The sequence below is a fragment of the Felis catus genome, chromosome A2 (genome assembly GCF_018350175.1).
Source record: "Felis catus isolate Fca126 chromosome A2, F.catus_Fca126_mat1.0, whole genome shotgun sequence".
Taxonomy (NCBI): domain Eukaryota; kingdom Metazoa; phylum Chordata; class Mammalia; order Carnivora; family Felidae; genus Felis; species Felis catus.
The window spans coordinates 114,151,542-114,172,470 of NC_058369.1; the positions used below are offsets into that span (position 1 = coordinate 114,151,542).

The 20,929-nt window shown below is 41.8% G+C and overlaps 1 protein-coding gene across 12 annotated transcripts in view; it reads left to right on the forward strand.

The window, feature by feature from the left end:
* DNAH11 (dynein axonemal heavy chain 11) overlaps positions 1-20,929 on the forward strand; it is a 372,548-nt gene that overhangs the window by 183,567 nt on the left and 168,052 nt on the right. For 10 of the 12 annotated variants that reach the window (XM_045052477.1, XM_045052478.1, XM_045052472.1 and 7 more), the window contains 7 exons: positions 1,491-1,641; positions 4,492-4,623; positions 9,493-9,666; positions 14,462-14,666; positions 17,312-17,477; positions 18,141-18,243; positions 19,946-20,185. In XM_045052477.1, coding sequence (XP_044908412.1) covers positions 1,491-1,641; positions 4,492-4,623; positions 9,493-9,666; positions 14,462-14,666; positions 17,312-17,477; positions 18,141-18,243; positions 19,946-20,185 — 1,171 coding nt within the window. Of the gene's footprint in view, positions 1-1,490; positions 1,642-4,491; positions 4,624-9,492; positions 9,667-14,461; positions 14,667-17,311; positions 17,478-18,140; positions 18,244-19,945; positions 20,186-20,929 lie in introns of those variants that run through there. The other 2 variants (XM_045052473.1, XM_045052482.1) reach the window with 2 other exon arrangements.

Sequence of the window (20,929 nt, forward strand, 5' to 3'; positions counted from 1 at the left end):
AGAGTCTGCTTGGGATTCTCTCTCTCTGCCCCTCCCCCATATGTGCTTTTTCTCTCTCTCGAAAGTAAATAAATAAGTACTTTATACATGAGAGATCATTTAATTCTCAGAACAGTCCTAGGACATCTGTAGTATCATCATCTCCTTAGATGAGAAACTTGAAGCACAGACAGGTTAAGTAACTCACCCAAGGTAACAGGTGAAAAACGGTAGAGCGGGCATACAAATCCAGGCTGTCTGACTTCAGAGCTCTGTCTTGCCGAGCGGTCCTCTTGCCACCCCCACTGCCTCAGTGAGCTCTGGACACTAAGATTCTGTTTCTGGCAGCGGCTGTGCAGTTGCAGTAGCTGAGAGGTAGATGCAGCCTTTGGGCCTTCACCTCTAGGAATGACGCTTGTTTTCCATTGTTCCTTGGTGCCCACTGTCTCCACCACCCAGAGATGCTCTCTCAAGTTACTGTCATGCAACCGGACTTGAACTGAAGACAATTTCTCTTAGACCTGAAAAAGTTTTGACAGCTGATATTTTATAAATCTCACTTTAGAGGAAGCGTGATTGAATAGTCCATAGAACCCTATCATGGCATTTTGTAAAAATCAAAGGGAGCCTTTTATAAGATAATTATCTTACCTTAATTTCTTCTGTTACTAAAATTGTGAAATCTGGTTTGCTTATATAGCAAAGTAAAGCTGTAATTGTATAGCTTCTCTGCTGGCAGCTAAATGTATTTATTATCACTACCTCCTATTAGATGAGAACTTTTCGAGCAATTTTTTTTCATTTAACTTCACATACTTCACCCTAGAAACTACTGTAGGAGCTACGAAGCTATGTTTCATTTTACTGATAAGTATGATTTTATTAATATGTTGGGGGATATTAACGTATCAAAATTGATAACATTCTTGAAGCTTCAGATTAACACACATGTACCCGAGCATGAGATACCATTTCAGAACCACTTAGTGGAAATATATTATCGGCCTATCGGGTTCGAGTTAGATCCAGTCCAGTGGAAAAGGAGGGACTTGGAAATAGCCCCTAGGGAATTTTCACCTTTTTATTTGTAACTGGTTTGTCATCACTAAATACTTGATGCCAAGATTAATCAAGAAAAATCCCAAGCTGTTTTCATAAATAAGGCCTACCCTATGAAATAGTTTCAGTCCCTTAGGAAATGACACACTGCAACCTCCTTATAAATGCTCAGTAATGGCCTACTTATACTCTATTATGTTTGGCTTCTAAGTGCTATTAGGAGTTTCTTTTACATTCTTTTCATTAATGCAAAAGTGGCCTTTAAAACAAGTTTTTAAGGGGTCATTTAAAAATATTTGCAGTTTGAGAAAGAGAATGAACTCACTAAACATGTCCCTGAAGTGTGGCACCAAGCTGGGGGGGGGAGGGGCGGGGGGGGAAGCTTTTGAGTTGGTGAAATTCTGCTTTTCAAGCCTAGTGTTCAATAAAAGCTTTTCTATGTTCTTTTTCAGGTATGTGGCCAGTTGGATAGACAGAAGGCGGCATCAATCAGAAAAGGCCAACTTAACTATTCTTTTTGATAAATATGTCCCTGCATGCTTGGATAAGCTGAGAACAAGCTTTAAAACCATCACTTCAATTCCAGAGAACAGCCTGGTGCAGGTTTGACTCTGGTCACCCCGTTTTACATTCCAGTCCTGATGCGGTAGTGGGGCTCGATCAAGGCAATGGCAGCTTTTGTTTGACAAAGAAGATGGAAAGATTTGGGGGGTTGTCGGGTTATTCCAACTCTCTTCCCATAGCTCCGTCCGTGTTCCTGAGTGCTTTTGGCAAATCTCTGTGACACACCTATTCCTTTCCATGATCACCTGGACGATAGTCTGTTTTTTCATGAGACTGTTGTCCAGAAGGCAGAAGCCCCCTTGTATGTCCCCAGATATTTACATAGTTCCTCACGCATAGTAGCGGCCAGGTGTGTGTTTACTTAATTATTGGGTTCCTTCAAGTTACTGGAGTAGAAAAAGAACACAGTGGCAGCAGCCATATTTCTTTTTTGTCTCCTAAGTCACTGGCCCAGAGAAGGTGCTCAGTGTTTTTTCGACTACAGTAAATCCAGTAACTAAAGATGTTGGCCAGTGAGCAAGAGAAAGCTTCTGAGCTCAACCATTCATAGCCCTCCCACACTATCCTACCTTTCTGTTCTCCATCTCCCCCAAATACTCATAAAGTCAGATCATACTCTATGGAGTGTTTATAATATTCCAGGAACATGTCTGTTCTGATCCTCATTCGGAGACAGCTGGTAAGACTGAAGGGTGTATATGATAGGTTGTCATGGAAGCAAATGAAAATAATTCACAGCACACAGAAATGAAGGTTGTGATCTTAATCTCAGCATGAAGACAAACAATCCCCAGCCTTAAGAAGTATAAAACTTCACAAAAGGTTTACAATTAGAAATCTTTTATTTTTTTTTCCACTAGGAGCAAAATTGGTTTCAGAGTACTTTGTTACCATTAAGTTCCTGTGTTACCAGATTTGTTCGAAGCTAAATGAGAAATAGTCACAAGCGTAATAAGAAGAGAAAGTTCAGGTTTTTGGATAATTCACACACCAATTAAATAAACGATAGTCTTCAACAGTAATTATCTGAGGTATAATTTATTTCTGAAAGCAGGTCTGAATTTATTCATAATGAATTAATTATGTGGTTAGCCTAATTAGACTTCCTCTGGTGTAGTACTTGCAAAAGCAGGATTGTGTTCTTTCTCAAGTTGACTTACGTATTTGTGTGATTCTCTGTAGTGTGAATTTTTTTCATTCAAGGGTAGTGTGAAAATAGGTCAGTAGGAATTAATATGACTTTCCTTCTCACTTCCTCCTTCCGTATTGTTCCAAAATGGCATTTTATCCGGAGCTCCTTCTCAGCTGTTGTTTTATACACCAGTCTCTTTTCTGTGATTACTTGTAAGGACAAAATGTGAGACAGAAATGAGTACAAAAGGGAGTCTCTTCAAACGACTACTTTGAGAAATTCATGTAGTATGTTTTCCAGTGCGTGAAATATATTGGCCTTAATTTTGATGAGGTGTATTAGCTCTTTCACAATATGCACTGAAGTCTGATTTTGCCAATTCCTGACACAGAGCTCAAAGTGTTTTCCAGCTACTGTGTTTGGGAGAAAGTAGAAAAGTTGTCCATTATTAGAATGTTCAGATCAGTGGATGACGTCACATGGAAGTCAGTCTTTTTTTGTTTCGATTTTCATGGTTCCTCAAACCATCACGGCTTTACTCAGAAATAGCAAAACCTCACCATTTTTACATTATTCTTTCTTCATAGCACACTGCTAATGTTTATTTCTAATAGAAGATTCTTTCAAATTGGCAATACAGAACCATATAACATAGTAGAAATCAAGAGAGTAGACTGAGAAAGGTAACAGGTGCTCAACTTTTTAAAATTAAAAACCTTTCCAAACTATTTCCAGGACCTTTTTTTCCGTGTTACTATGGATTTTCCCCAGTTTTCCTGGGTGGGAAAGAAAGACGCACGCACAGTCCTGACTTGTTTTGTCACAGCTTGCATTGCTTTCCAAATGATAGATAAAATCTTTTGCTGCCTTCAGAAACCAGGGGAAGGGGACCACGAGTTATGAGAGTCTGTGATAATGCTACTAAATGACAACTGTTTTTGTGCTTCAGAGAACTAGCTCAAAAACATGTTGTTCACTACTGATGATTGCTACATTTGGGAAAGGCTTTTGCAAGCTGCCATGTTCCCTTCATTACTGGCCTGATTGTCCTGAACACGGGGTGTGTTTCTGACCAACAGACCACACTGCTGTCTCACAAGTTCTTGAGTAACATTTCTTGAAGATTAAATTCAGTCTGGTGTCCAGAAAAAAAAAATGTCACAGGTCAAGGCTGCAAGTCTGACTTGCTAAATTTATTCAACAGGTGGGAAAAACCCATTGCCAAAGCACTCAGGGAAAGTGGGTTGCCTAAATGTCCAAGAGGGAAATGAATAAATAAATGCCTTTCTGTCAAGTGGAATCTTAGGCACCCATTCCCAGTGATACTATAGGGCAGCTCTTATTGATAAGGTAAGATGTCTTTAGGATTTTTTTAGGTGAGAAATGAGCTATAGAATACTAGGTATTCTATGAGTCCCTGTTTATAACAAAAGAGAGCTTAGATATATGCTCCATTGTATTTCTTTTTGCTTATGTGTATTTGCATTCATTACAGTGATGATAAATTGGATAAGAGCGTCGTTTTCAAAATAGTTTATTGTTGAGAAGATCAATTTTGTCAAAAATGGCGAAGGTTTCCACTACTGGTTTAGAAATCTGAGTCTCTAACTTCTGTTTCTCTCAATGTAACAAATCACAGATTGGGGGAAATTCTACAATCTCTTAAGGAACAAGTGGATTTGTTAATATGTCCTATGATCTTATTTTGCTATTAAGGATTTATTGCCCTAAATGAATGGCTATTTCTTGTTCACTAGACTATTTGTATCCTTCTGGAATGTTTGTTGACCCCTGAGAGTGTACCCTCTGACAGCCCAAAAGAGGTTTATGAAGTCTTCTTTGTCTTTGCTTGTGTGTGGGCGTTCGGAGGCACTCTGCTGCAAGATCAGGTATGTTTGGCAGTTGTTTACAGAAATAATTTAAGGAACCAGTTTTACCTGTGGCGGGAGGGCATTGTAATTTTGATTCCTGTGTTTGTTTATTTTTTTTAACATTATCATAAATCTCTGCCACTTGCCTTGATGTCTTCTAAGCCTGAGTGTTGTTCAGGCATGCTCCTCTAGGCTGGCAGCGCTCACATTGGCTGACGACGCCACACCCCTAGCCTTGCCCCAGATCTCTGTTCCGAGCTCACGGCTCAGGGTTTCCACCTGCCTCTGGAGCAGTGCCAGTAGTGTGTGCTTCCAGGGGACGGTCACACCGTGTCAGAGACACAGCTCTTCCTCCGCCCCACCCCTTAATTTGCTCTTCTTCCTCAGTACCCTGCCTTATCCTTGAGGACACTCACATTCCTTCCAGTTGTTCTAGTGAAAATACAGGGAGACATCATTCTTTATTTCTATATCCAATACCTATCCTTTCAATCACAAAACAGCTGTCACATCTGTCCTCTACTCATCCCCCCAGCCCCTATCCCTACAGCCTTTATTCAGGAATGTATCATCATTAGATTGTCCTGGGCAGTCACAGTGTCTTAGCTTGGGCTGCCATAACAAAATACCTTACATGGCTTAACCGATAGAAATTTGGTTTTGGAAGTCCAAGGTCAGGGTGCCAGCATGGTCAAGTTCTGGCAAGGACCCTCTTCCTGGCTGGTAGGCAGGTGTTCTTTTGCTGTGTCCTCACCTGGCAGAGAGAAACCAGAAAAAGCTTTCTTGTATCTTTTTTATAAAGGCATTAATCCCTTTGTGAAGACCAACCTCATGACCTCATCTGAACCTAATTACTCACCAAAGGCCCTGTCTCCAAACATGATCACATTGGGAGCAAGAGCTTCTACCTAGGAATTTGGGTGGGTGGGTGGACACAGTTGAGTCTACAGCACATAATAACCTTGAAATTGGTTTCCCTGTCACTAGTCTCTTACATCTAATCAGTCTCTTACATGATGCCCAGGGTAATTATTCATGAACTAGAGGCAACTCAGGTCAGTATCTTTCCAAGGGTCTTTCCTTGAGCCTCACATGAGGCTACCATGCCTGCACAGCATTCCTAGTGCGGGTCACCCATAGCCTCTGACTCTTTGTGGGCAAACACCTGAGATGAGCTTGTTCAAGTGCATGCAGACATGGACACACTCACACCTAGATACGTAGGTTAGACTTCCTGAAGTGCAGAATTTTTCACCTTGAAAAGATTGCACATCTGGTCACCGCGCACCTCTGTATATAGATTTTGCCATGTAATGTTTCCAGTCATCATTCAAGCTATCTCCACCATGCCAGTAAAGCTCAGACAGGCAAAGTGACTTGATCAAGGTTATACTGGTAAGAAATGACAACGCCAGGATTCACACCCCTGTACAACTCCAAAGTCCACACTGTCCAGGGGACCTCAGGATCTCTCATGGTCAGAAGGCTCCTACAGATATCCCAGAATCTTTGCACTAAAAATAGATGGCACACGTCTTCCAGACTTGGCCACATGTTTCCAGATGTAAACGGGATTTAAATTAGAAGGCATCACAGCCAAGCAGGAACCATATTTCCATTGGTTTCTTTGTTGTAGGTCCTCACATACATGGCTGCTAAAACCTGGGGGCCAGTTCTGCTTCTTGTCGCCAGGTTCCTGTAAATCATATCTATAAATAAACTTGGAATTCACTTGGTCTGTTCGATCTTACTTTGATCCTTCTCAGAAGGCACATTTCCTTCTGTAATCTCCCAAGTGCTTTCTAAAGAATAACATCCTGTGTTACTTTGAGTGAGAGTCCGGAGTTGGGATTAGGTGACTGCACAGGGTTTTTCTCAAGCACAATTTACAGCACACGTGCATTTCTCCTTCACAGAGGCCACAGGCATGATCTCCCCTCTCCTCAACCCATCCCCTCCTCCATCTTGTTTTGTATGTTTCCCGTGTTCTCTAGGAGGTTTTTCCTTCTCTAGGATATAAACCAGGTAAAGTTGTGTGAGTAGGATGTTGACAGCAGAGATCTCTCTATTCCTGATCACCTCCCTCCTAGCTGATGGTGTTCTCATCTTCCCAGTTTCCAAACATGGCCACCTTCCCACCAGTCCATCAAGCCAGGCCACCACAATGATCACCTAACTCCCCCAGATATTCTCTCCCTAGACTAGAGTCGTCGTGGTCTTCATCATCATCATGATTATCATCTTTTCACCTTCAAAAGCTTCTAACTACAAAGCATTCAAAAGAGAGGCTATAAAGTTGGAAACGTGAATGAAACAGACAAAAAAGCACTCTTAGGTTACCCATTTATTAATTGAACACATCTGAATGCCTACTATATGTCAGAGAATGTGCTTAGGCCTTTTGGTAGGCCATTTTTCTGAATCTTCAAAAAACAATAAAACTGTTATGTATTGGTACAACTACCTTCCTCCCCTTTTACAAACAAAAAAGGAGCCGCAACTTAAAGAAGTTAGCCTGTGAGGACACACAGTTAAAGTCTGAGCCAGGTTCAGACTGCAACAGACTGATCCAGGCCCCGTGTTCTCAAGCCAGGCCATTGCACACAACTTTTGAAATAGGTCTTGGATCAACTCTCCCTGAGCTCCCATAAACTGCTGTTTTCCCTCCTCACTTGGCTTCTAAGGTAACAACCTCTTCGGTCTGCTTTTGTACTTCCCCCATAATCCATTATCCTCTCAGCAGCCAGAGTGACTTTTTTTTAATGTAAATTGAATTATATGATACACTTGAGAGTTTAAAACACTTTAATGGATTCCTTTGGCTTTTAGGACAAAGTGAAAAATTGAATACCATTTCCAAGCCCTCTGGATCTGGTCCTGCCTGTCTCCCCCTGCTTATTCCTTTGCTACTCCCTCCCCTACCTCCCACCCTCTTCCACCAGTTGCACTGAAAGTTTCTGGAACACAAGGTCTTTCATGCCCACAGGATCTTTGTCTGTGCTGGCCTCTTCCTGCTTCTTGGAATAGTGTGCCTGTTCTCAAAAAATATCTGTGTCTGTTCTCAAAAATGGCTCACTGAAGATCCAATTCAAATGAATTTACCCCTGTTACTCTTACTTACAGCAAACTTTACTTTCAAGACAGCTCTTTATTTGTACATTTATTGGCTTACCCTCTGCCATGGCTTACCCTCCACTGTGCTTCCTCATGTCTCTGCCTCTATCTCCCTGTATACTCTACGAGGATAGGAGCTTTTTTGGTTTTCTTCTCCACTAGAGAACAAATGCATTTTAGTTGAGTGAATCACAGATTTATCACCAAAATGATCTTGGCAATGTAGTGGTCAGCCAATTTTGATGTAAAGTAAGAGTCCTATGAATTCTGCCTACAGAGAACGGTGCCAGGTAAGTTACACTTTCTGAACTAACTTGATTTAAGACCAACCTCTGTAGGGTGATGAAACACACCACGCCACCAACCCGAAAATCACGTGAGCCTAGACTCATGAACACATGCGTGGTGGTAGGTAGGAGTGTGAGCTCAATGTGTTGGGAAGGTGCTGGGCAAGCTCTGCCTGCTGAGACTGATGACCGTTCTCTGCCCTCACCACACTCTCCTGTTTTCCGGCCATCCTGTCTGTACCCGTGTGTGTAATCAGCCCAGTACAGAAAGTTGGCCATAGTCCAGGCACATAGACCACCAAAGGAAAAAAAACAGACTTAAGAATTTCACTGGAGAAAAATGGGAGTTAAGGTCTTAGATTAAGTATGACACTGCTGAACGTGGTGGACGCTCACACACACTGTTCTTTGAGTTCACCAGCTCGCTATGCTAGAGTATCCTGTGGGTATAGAAGTCTCTGTGCCACATTGTTCTATGGAAGGAGGAGTCAGGAGGCTGGGTGGTCCTGTGGATGGAGGAGACAGGAGGCTGGGTGGTCCGGTCAATATAGGAGCCATTAGACAGAGTCTTCTATAGATACAGAAGGCTGTTATAACCCACTACTATACAGTCACCATTTCCCCTTCTTTATTTTCCAAACCCTAATCTAGCAGCAAAAGGCTTGTACCTATCATCATATAAAGACAGTCCTTTCTGGAGGACAGCAGTTTGTCTCTCTAGAGCTTTCAGCTCCTCAGTGGTGCCCTGCCAGAAAACCAAGAATGTGCCTTTCCTCATCCCTCATGGTGGGGGTTCCCGGATTTAGAATGTCAAAAATAAAGAGTGCGAATCTTGACTTGAAGGAATGAAGTAGGGTTACCAAACGCTTACTTTTCTAAAAAAGGACATTTATTTTTAAAATGACCTTAATTAATAACATAATTTTATTAAGGAAAAGGCTTTTTAACACCCAAAGGTCTTGGAAGTCTATAAGCTCAAATAAAGGACAGTATGTAAATCAAATAATGCTACCAATTTTTAAAAAGTATTCCTTTGTTCTTTCTTATTTTACCATCAATTGATTTACTATCAATTTTACTATCGATTGATATCAATTGATTTTACTATCAGTCAACACGAGTGTTTGAGAACCACTGTCTTACTATACCTAGCATGGGAATTTGCATGATGGCTCATTGTTAAATTGAATAACCCAGGGGTAGTGTAAGGTTCACCTAACCTTACTTTGCTTTTTAAGTTAATAATTATTCCAGAAAATTTGTACCTGATGGAGACATGGCAATTATAGCTTTCTGCCTCTCTGATATCATCACTCATTATAAGTTACTTCTAGTTATTTATTTTTCTTGGGTCATTTACTCAATCCCATTTGTAATTATGACTCTGTACATTACAAATACTGTGCCTAACAGGATTTTGAGGGGCTTTGTATGTGTTCAAAATTACCTCTAGGTCTGCAGTAAGGATTTTTCTTGTTCTCCTTAGCTTTCAGGCTCTCAAGCGGAATTCAGTCGCTGGTGGCATAAAGAGATGAAAGCCGTGAAGTTTCCATCCCAGGGGACAATCTTCGATTATTATCTGGACCACAAAACTAAGAAATTCTTGCCCTGGGCTGAGAAAGTCCCCAAACTGTCTATGGATCCAGAGGTACCTCTGCAGGTAGGTGGAACATTATCATTTTCAAGCCGCACTGTGCTGGTTTGAGCCTTCGCTCCCCCCCCCCCCCCCCCCGCTTTTTTTCAGCAGTCCTTTTCCGGCCGGATGGAAACATTTTTGATAGGGTCAGCATATACTCTATTTCTTGAGAGAGAAGAATCTTAGTTATAGGACCAACCTGTCAAATGGCTCTTGTATTTTTCCAACCATTTTAAAAAAGTTTCTAACTTCATTGTGTGGTAACAGCTTTCTTTATATTTTCCTGGAAACTCTGTGAGCTTTATTAAAAATCAAAGACATATTTCTGTTAGTTCAGTGATTCTTATATGTGACCATATTGTGAATTTATTAGACAGCACTCTTCACATAGAACATCTTTCCTTTAGCCCCCAAGCTGTAAAATGGATGTGTGGAATCTCCCCAACTGTGTTTCAAATCCTCATGGCAACTGACACATCTAAGAGGATCTCTTTAATTTTCTCTTCATAAGCTATTGTTTTACAGTTCTCCGATGTTGAGTTACTCTCTGTGCATCTTCTTATTCTGCCTCAATCTGTTTTCCTTTTCATTATACTTCTTAAAATCATGTCATTCTGGGGGCGCCTGGGAGGCTCAATCGGTTAAGCGTCTGACTTGATTTCGGCTCAGGTCGTGATCCCAGGGATCAAGGGATTGAGCCTCACATTGGGCTCTGCACTGACAGTGTGGAGCCTGCTTAGGATTCTCTCTCCCCTCTCTCTCTCCCTCTCCCTCTCCCTCTCCCTCTCCCTCCCTCCCTCTCTCTCTCTCTCTCTCTCTGCCTCCCCCTGTGCTTGCTAGCTTGCTTTCAAGATAAATAAATTTTAAAAAACTCATGTCAGGGGCGCCCGGGTGGCTCAGTCGGTTGAGCATCTGACTTCAGCTCATGGTTCATGGGTTTGAGTCCCCCGTCAGGCTGTGTGCTGACAGCTCAGAGCCTGGAGCCTGCTTCAGATTCTGTGTCTCTCTCTCTCTCTGCCCCTCCCCTGCTCACACTCTATCTGTCTCTCAAAAATAAATAAATATTAAAAAAAAATTTTTAAAAACCTCATAACACTCTGATTCACTTTGGAACTTATTATTTCAAGTAGTGCTATGTGAATAGAATCTAGGTGATTTCTGTGGCATTAATTAGGAAGCAGCTCGTGTGAAATCAAAGAAAACCCAATGTATTAGTTCCCTGAAGCTGCTACAGGAAACTACCACAAGGCTTGGACAGCAGACATGTATTGTCTCATGGTTCTGTAGGCTAGAAGTTGAAAAAAACCATGTCAGCAGGACTGGTCCCTTCTGATGCTGTCAGGGACAACTGGAAGAGACTTCCAGGCCTTTCTGTCTGGAATTAGCTGGTGATCTTGGTGTTTCGTGCTCGCTGCTTACTTGCATGGCATTTTCCCTGTGTGTGTTCCTTTATGCACATTTCCCTTTATGTAAGGACACCTGTCCCTGGATTAGGGGCCTGTTCTACATGTATGAGTGTGCTAGGGATGCCGAAACACGATACCATAGACAGGGTGGCTTCTACATTAGAAATTCATTTTCTCCTGTTTCTTTCTGGAGGCTAGCAATCCATGACTGATGTGTTGGCCACTCTGGTTTCTCCTGAGTCCTCTCTGCTTGGCTTGCAGATGGCCGCCTGCCTGCTGTGTCCTCACATGGCCTTTGTGTGCATGCATCCATGCTTCCCTGGACACTGTCTCCAAGTCTGTCCCAACCACCTCCTTTTAGAAGGACACCAGTCAGATTGAGGTAGGGCCCACCCTCATGGCTCCGTTTTAGCTTAATCACCTCTTTAAAGATCCTGTTTTCAAATACAGTCACTTTCACAGGTACTAAGGGTTTGGGCTTTATCATAAGAATTTTGGGAAGACCCACTTCAACCTGTAACACCGAGCCAGGAGGAAACTTATTTCCCAAACAAGAAATGAGAGGTAGGATGGCCCTGAGACGGATTAATTCTGTGACCTGGTGTTATTACCAAGGATTTAGGTCTTACCATCTCTCTGGTCTTCTTAACACTGGCATCATTTTAAGACTAGGATTCTTCCTGGTCTGAAAGGACTCCAGTAACATCAAGAGTCACCTTTAGAGGGAAAGGATGCTTTCTCTTATCTTTTTTTTATGAAGAGTGAGGAAACCTTCTCAGAAGCCCCAGAGCAGACCACCTCTTTCATCTAATGCTGCAGGGGTCACATGCCATTCTAAGCTGTCTCAGGCCAGGGTAATGGGTTACAATAATTGGCTTTGATGAATCACCACACCACTGTGGAAACCAGGTGGAGCTTCGCCTGAAGCGTGTCTGTGTGGGAGAAGCGTGGAGACTTGGACAAAGTGGGAGCTCTGGCAGGAAGGAGAGTGGAGAAATGGGTGTTTGGGAGGCAACCTACCATGTCTGTTCCATCTGTTTGATAAATTTTGAAAGCTGTTTTTTCTCAGCCTGCCTGGACCTAGCCCACCTGGGAGTATTATCTGGCGAGCTGAAAGCTGAGAATTCATAATTAACCAAAGACCAAAAACTGGTATCACAGGGTTGATGCATCTGATCAGTGACAACTTCTATGCAACAGGGAACTATTAGGAATTTGTGGTCTTATGTTACACATGGCTGGACCAGACGTTATTTGATTAACAGCTTCTTAACATATTGGAAGAGAACCATACTCAGTAGTAATGGTCAATACTGATGTTACAGTAGTCTATCTCAGACCCTTTTCTAACTTGCTTTACATAGATTACATCCTTTTTTAAAAAAAATGTTCTTAAATGTTTATATTTATTTTTGAGACAGAGAGAGACAGAGCATGAGCAGGGGAGGGGCAGAGAGACAGGGAGACACAGAATCCAAAACGGGCTCCAGGCTCTGAACTGTCAGCACAGAGCCCGAAGCGGGACACGAACCCACGAACCATGAGATCATGACCTGAGGCAAAGCCAGATGCCCAACTGGCTGAGCCACCCAGGCGCCCCATAGATTAATTTATCCTTAAAACAACCTTCTAAGGCATAGACTATTAATAACCTTTTTACACAGGGTAAAATGGGAGTGCCAAGACGTTAAGTAGCATGCGTACCGTCCATGCCCTGGCACACCTTCTGTGTGGTAGTTAAGACAGGGCTCAGGCTCTGGACAGGCTTGGATTTTAATCCAAGTACCACCACTTACTACCATGCTATGTCCTTGGCATGTTATCACATGTTATGAGTGTTCTCTAAGCTTTAGTTTCATCATCTCCGAGATGAAAATCCTAACAAAACTCTCCTCAAAGATTAGGTATGTGTATCATACAACATGGCTTATAAAGTGCTTACCATAGTACCTGTCACATACTCAGTTCTAAGTAGGTGTTAATTATTAGTATTAATGTGTAGAGAAAAGAGCTAATAGCCAAATTAAAAGACACGTGATGACATCGAGCAGGAAAAAAGGAGAAAAATATTATAAGATGTAACTCTGATTAAAAACAGTCGTCTGGGACTGTTTGATGTAGCACAGAACAGTCTTTGCCTTTTAGTAGGCCTTGAGAGCATCACTAAATCAAATCAGAATTCTAGAGTAAATATTCATAATCATGAAAATGATCCTGAATGATCTATAAAATAGCAGTTGTGTTCAGGACATGCTAACCATGTAATGAAGAATATATTGTAGATTTTAGCTATTTTTTTTAATGAACAATCTGAATCTTGCAAATGGTTTTTTACCCCCTTTTGAAATTGGCCACCAAAAGTGTAAGAAATGTCAACTCTCTTTGCATCATTGTGCAGGATTCTTTTTTTTTTTAATTTTTTAATGTTTATTTTTGAGAGAGAGACATAGTGTGAGAGAGGAAGGGGCAGAGAGAGGGGGGGACACAAACTCCGAAACAGGCTCCAGGCTCTGAGCTGTCAGCAGAGAGCCCAACATGAGGCCCAAACCCAAAAACCACAAGATCATGACCTGAGCTGAAGTCAGACACTCAACCAACTGAGCCACCCAGGCATCCTAATTGTGCAGGATTCTTTTTTTTTTCTTTTTTTGCGTGTCTACACCTGCTACCCTTTTCCTGATATTACATATTAATCTGTGTTCCCGGAGTCTGGTGTTTATTCCCATTCTTCATGTTATTGTATTCCTGTATGCCAACTCAAATTTGTTTTGAAACAATATAGTATATGAATAAATAGCTAATTTTCAAAACAGAGGCATTGTTATGCAGTTTTTTTTTAACCAAACAGTGCATAATAAGTTTGACATGTACTTTAGATTTATGACTATTTCACTTAAAATCACTGTTTCCCCATTGGGTTTCTCCCCATGGCGAACTCCTTTAGTATAAATTCTGCCCTACCATTTTGCCAGTTAATCTTATTCAGCCAAGACATTGCTACCAACTTTCATTTATGTGTGGCTTGACTTTCAAATGTTTTGTCACTCCTAAAAAGTGGTAGACAGCTTCTTCAGTGTTTCCTGTATTCCCTTGTATGCATAATGCAAGGTTGGGCAGAGTGTAGGTACTCTGTGATAGGGTCTTTGGCTAGTACTTAATGTGGGAAAGATAAATCAGTTGCTTATGCCATTGTGCTTTGAAGGGACTACCCAGTGGCTCTCCTCCAGCTCTGACGTCTGAACTTTGACAATTCAAAACTGAAAATTAGGTAAGATTTCCCCGTACTGAGCGTTAACCTGAATCAGGAATGCTTTGGGTCTCAACTGTGCAGTGACTGTGTTGGTCCAGATTCGGAATTTTGGAATGAACCTCTCTTTCTGACTTGGCTTTCTTTCTCTTTCTCCCTGCTCCAGAGAGTTATGGTTCACACATCAGAGACGACTCGTCTGAGATACTTCGTAAAGTTGCTGCTTGAGAAAGGACAGCCTCTAATGCTAGTAGGAAATGCTGGAGTGGGAAAGACGGCCTTCGTAGGTGACACGCTGTCAGGCCTCTCTGAGGATTATCTAGTGTCCCGTGTGCCTTTCAACTACTACACAACATCCGCGACTCTGCAGAGTAAGCGCCCCTTGTGTTTGTATTGTAGAAACAGGTGATCAGAGACTGTCAAGACAGGTCCATGCAGCCCAAGGGGAAGGCTACTTTCTCTAGGCTTTAGACCTTCTGCTGAAGCTTCAGATGAACTTTTACCTGTCACCAATCTGGGTAAAATAAACTTTGTTTCAGCGTTGTGATTTTGGCTTTTTATGTCACTAAAGGCTTTATTTGGGTTATTACGCTTTAGAACCACAAGAATCGACATCAAAACCGTGTCCATTGCTGTTGCCTCTACGCAGTTTGGTCACCTTTAATCGGTTTTGTGGAGCCCAAGCAACATGAGAGGGTGCACGAGGAAGACTGCTCTGGTTGCCTTTTCAAGTAAACAATTGATTTAGGAGAACTTCCTTAAAACTGTGTCACTGAAATGGCAGGCCATGAGCTGTTAATTAAATCTTTGGAAAACTGTAAGAATTTAAAACTGTTGAAAACATGTATCAGTGTCATCAAAAGAGCCACACAGATTTTGGGCCTGCTGAATTAGGAAGGGAAAGCCAAGTAGACTTGGGAAGCAGAGGAGACAGTGGTAGGAGAAGCTGCTACTGGTGTATCTGTCACTGTCCAGCAGAGTCAGGGTTAGACTGGCGGTGGGGCTGTGAAACTCCCCATTGTACAGTAGTTTGTTAAGCCTGTTGAATTGCCCGGATTGTGGTTTCCGTGTTGTGTGTGTGTGCAGCGTTCGAAGTAGCGATTACTAACAAATTCTCTTGCTCGTGGACGTTGTTAACTCAGCCAAGAGTGTTTTTTCTGTAATTTCTTATTAATCAAGTTTGTCTTCCTTGACTTCTTGGAGTGGAACAGTCAAAAATCTAACTTGGCAGTTTCTCACTTAATTCTTTAGCGAATATATATTGTTTATCTATTTTTTTCCAAGGCATCGTGTTCAGTGCGTGTTTTTCATTCAGAGACCCAGAAGGAGGGATCGCTTTATCTCTTGTAAATGAAAGATTAGGTGTACAATTCAGTAATTGAATGCAGTACTTGACTGAGGTATGAGTTCGTCTTGCTAATTCCTGGAAGGGTACGGGCATGTATAAGATTCAGACATAGACCATTAGCACAAATAATAGAGCAGTGTACTTGAAGGAAAGTTTGCATTTGAAACCTTCAGGATGGAGTGGTATGCAGGCAGAGATGGGATTTGAGATAGAAGAATCAGTGGAAACAAACTTATGAAAGAGAAAATTACAGAACACATTTAATTCATTGAATCTCTACGTTGGCTGATGCGCAGGGATGTGGTAGAAGATAGAGAAATGGCTGGAGAAGAGGGTTGGAGTTACATTGTTGATGGGGCACTTGGTGTCAATTTTCCAAGATGGGGGGGCGGGCAATGGGGATTTCTGGAACATGGGACTTTTAGTCCCAGGCCGTGTAGAATGGTTAGCCACTGTAACTGTACGAGAGCTGAGATGCAAGCTGAAGACCGTGTATTTCACTGGGTGGAAAATGGGGAGCAAGGAACTGACAAGCTGCAGGCTATACTTGAGGAGATATCTGAGGTGGGGAGACCAGTCCCCCTGGGTAGTGTGCCAGCTCTGTGTAATGTTGCTCTGGACTAACATTGTGGAGCGAGTGATGAAAAGGAAGAGACCAGAGGTACCATTTATAGGCTGTGGCCAGGCACGTCTGGGACCAGGAGAGAAAGATTATATTGAAGCTTTGCATCTGGCTGACTGAGAGGGTGTTAATCACACAAACAGGAGCACAGAAGGGAAAAAGGAAGAGGTGTGTTGTGAGTGAGGAAGAGAGGCTTGTTTGGCGTTGGCCAAATAATCAGGTACCAGTGGCTGATAGGAAGCAAGCATTTGGGAATGCAGTTCCCCTGCTTGGAAGAGAGCTTTGTTAATTTTTCATCATACTTGTTTGTTCTTTCATTTATTTAGTCATTTGTTCATTTAACAAATGACTTGGGATTGTCATCAGGAATACAGTAATGACCACGATGTAGTTTCCTGTCCTCGAGCTGTTTATTGTTCATTTGGAGAGTCAGCAACTATTAGATACTACATCCTACACAGTCTATTCAGGGTTTTCTACCCTCATGATTTTTCTCAAATCCATGCAAAGTCATTTAGGCCCGTGAAGAAATGTAAGCTGATGTGCGCACAAGATAGAGTCTTCGTACAGGATTCCCTTGTACTTCTGCACTTGGCTAACCCAGGAAGAGAAGCATGGGGGACTCTCTCGAGCTGTCCCTAGAAGCTCCTGCAAGAGTGATTGAGAAAGACAAAGACTGAGGAAGTAGGCCATGGCTGGACTGACAGTGGGCCATGTGTTAGAGTGGGTTCCTGGAGGAAAGTACACAGACCAATGATGGTGTTGCCTCAGCTTGATGGCCAGTGTAGTATCATGTCACAGATGTTGAGTCCTCAGGGAAGGAGAGGTGAGGTGACCTCTGGCAGTAGGAGGGAGGTTGACCGGAAAGCATGACACAGAGGAGATGAACAGAGAGTCATCACCGATATTAACCTGCAGAGAGGTGATACTTGGAGACTTGGAGTGGATGAAATGGACAGAAGATGAGGAAAAATTAGAAAAAAGGGATTAAGGACAGAAAGTTAAATTTTATCCAATTGGTGGGCAGAATGATACATTTGTTTCAGGAATTCTTGAGAAACCTCTAGAGAAAAAAGCTGGTCGTATCTATGGGCCAGGAGGAAACAAAAAACTGGTTTATTTCATTGATGATATGAATATGCCCGAAGTGGACTTATATGGCACAGTGCAGCCCCACACTCTGATTCGACAGCACATTGATTACGGACACTGGTAAGCGAGTCTCTGTGCTTTATTCTTTATTGAAATCTAATTATTATTATGCATGAACATTGAAGAATAAAATTACCCTGATTTGCTCCTCCTTCCGAGGAGCATTTTCTCTGTTAACTTTTAAGTGTCATTTTACATTCCCTTTTCATTGTCATAAGTGAGGTAAGCTTCCTTTTGTATCTTTGGAAGAATTGAATAAAAAAGTGACGTGCCTGTTTTGTGCATTACTGTCTAGTTGAAGTATTAAACTCTCAAATACACGAAATTACTTAGATGCTTGACCTTACTCTGTGGGCTGTAACTGTTTGGTAACGTCTGGGTATTGCAGTATGCCCATCCCTGCCGTTAAGTAGCAGGAGATCCCCCAGCCTAGCTGTGGTTATTTCTAACCAGAAATAGCGTCATGTGAGAATCAATAAGCATTAATAGTGTGTATTGATTTAGCTCCTTATGCCGATTCTGGCATCAAAGGAGCTATGTAGCCTTCTGTTTTCTGAGCTTTAATTTTTGTGTCCCTGAGATGAGACGAACACCCCCAACATCACAGAGCGCTTGTAAAGATCAAAGGAGACACTTTGTGATGAAGTCCTTCATAAACTGGGGGATTTTGTTGTGTTGTCATCTTTGGTTTTTGGATTTAAGGTTCTGTTTTCTATCTTTCAGGTATGATAGACAGAAGGTGATGCTTAAAGAAATCCACAACTGTCAGTACATTGCCTGCATGAATCTAATGGTGGGCAGTTTCACAATCAATCCTAGACTACAGGTAAGGTATAGAGTACTGCTCCCTCCCCAGTGGGCCCTAAATAAAATACCCAAACATTATAGATTGTGATTCTTGGTGCTGTGAATACAAACGAGGGCTCCTACTGGACATTTGGTTAATAAGCATGTAAGTTATTTTTTTAATAGACTATTTTTTAAATATTTATTTATTTATTTATTTATTTATTTATTTATTTATTTATTGAGAGAGAAGAGAGCACATGTGAGCAAGTGGGGGAGGAGCAGAGAGAGAGGGAGCGAATCCCAAGCAGGCTCTGTGCTGCCAGTGAGAGCCCAGTGCAGGGCTCAGTATCAAGAACTGTGAGATCATGACCAGCCAAAGTCAAGAGTCGGACGTTCAACCGACTGAGCCACACGGGCATCCCATGTAAGAGAGTATTTTTAGGAGCAGGTACAAGTTTAGAAACGGAGGAGTTTTAGTTGAAAGTATTGAGAGTTTCCATGTACTCTCTCACACTCCTCCCACCTCACTTTACCCTATTATAAAATTTTACGTTACTGTGCTGCATTTGTTACAGTTGATGAACCAATATCCATTATTACTAACCAAAGTCACAAATTTACATTTGAGTTCATTCTTTGTGTTGTGTATTCTGTGGGTTTTGGAAAATGTATAATGTCGGGTATCCACCATGAAAATACCATACAGGAGAGTTTCACTGTGGTGAAAATCCCCTGTGCTCTACCTATTTTCCTCCATCCACCCTCCCTCCTGAATCCCTGGCGATCATTTAATCAGTTTACTGTCTCCATAGCTTTACCTTTTTCAGAATGTCACATAGTTGAAATCCCATAGTATGTAGCCTTTTGAGATTGGCTTCTTTCACTTCATTTAAATATGCAGTTGAGGTTTCCTCATGTCTTTTCCTGGCTTGATACCTCATTTTTTTTAATCACTACTTCATATTCATCGTATAGGTAATCAGTTTGTTGATCCATTCACCTATTGAAGGATGCCTTGGTTGTTCCCACATTTGGGAATTATGAATAAAGCTGATACAAATAAATATTGATGTGCATGTTTTGTGTGTGCATATAAGCTTGTAGTAACAACACCCCCCACCAACTATAACATATGTTAAACAACAGCATACAGCACCAAGTGTTGCTTGTTCCCTTATCTGGAATCAGCGGGGGGTTGGCTGGTTGGCTCTCATGATCTTGGATGGGGTCATCCATGTGTCCAGGAGTTGACTATCAGCAAATCTGTGGTGGCTTTGACTAAAGTGGTAGGGGCCATGTGGCTCTTCTTCATGGACCTCTCATCCATCAGTAGGCTTGTACAATTCATGGCAAAGGTAGAGCCTTAATAGAGCAAGTGGATGGGTGCCTGGCTGGCTCAGTCCATGGAATGCGTGGCTCTGGATCTCAGGGTTGTAGGTTCGAGCCCCATGTTGGGTATAGAGATTACTTAAAACTAAGATATTAAAAAAAAAAAAAAACAAGCGGAAGCATACAGGCTTCTGACAGTGACTGGCACACTGCCACCTACACCTCACTCTGTTGGCTCAATCAAGTCATATGGCTAGGCCCAGAGTCAGAAAGGAGGGCACCACAGTTATGTAGCAATGGGTACAGGGAGGGATTTAAAAAATAATAATTGGGCCTTTTTTTTTTCTTGCACAATCTCCTGGTACCATTATAATCCTAATAATAAGCAACTCTTATATTTTGTTTTTCAGAGACATTTCACTGTGTTTGCATTCAACTTTCCCTCCTTGGATGCACTACACACCATCTATAGCCAAATTCTTAACTTCCATTTCCAGCAGCAAGCATTTGGTCCCTCAGTTCTCAGGAGTGGCCCCTCTTTGATACAGGCAACAATCGCATTTCATCAGATGATGACACAAAACTTTTTACCCACAGCTGTTAAATTCCATTACCTGTTTAATCTGCGAGACCTATCAAACATCTTCCAGGTATCTTGACGGCCCTGGGTTATGCATCTTGGGTGGAGGAATGATTATAGTAATATTAATGGTGTTCATATCTGGAACTTAATTTAAGAGAATGCTGTATACTTTTGTGGGTGTATTCTTTGATTTTTAAACCATAAACTTCTCTGTGAAGTATGGATGGCAGGTTTATTCCCATTTTATCAATGGGACTAGTGGTTTCTCTAGGTTGTGTAGCGACTTAGGTCCATGTATTCCATATAAATATTTGAGTGCCTCATTTTGTGCCAAATGAGGGGGATCGTTTGTTATTTGTTTATATTTATGCAGTGTGATTCTTAAATATCCATCAAAAGCAGCTTGAATTTCTTACACTGCTTAATTATTTTGATTTGACCTTGACGCTAACTTTGCTTACCTGGTACAAGGACAGCGTTTATGTGTTTGGTTTAGAAAGGAAATTCCAAAGAGGGGATTGAAACATGGAGTTAAAAAAAAAGTTAGCTGGTATGATCTACCTTATACAGTAAAAGTGGTTGGAGGGTTATTTATGGCCTGTCATTCCGCAACTGCCTCATGACCATAACACCACATCAGGCGCCAGCTTCCTGAGGACGCGGGCCACTCATTCTCATGGCCGTCATTCTAGCACCTGCTGGGAAGACTGTGCTCAGTACGGTGTGGTTTAAAAGTGTATTTTTAATCTTAGGGTAAAAAGGGGAAGAAAGCCCATAGGTGACATGGGATGAGAGGCCTGGTCACTGCTTA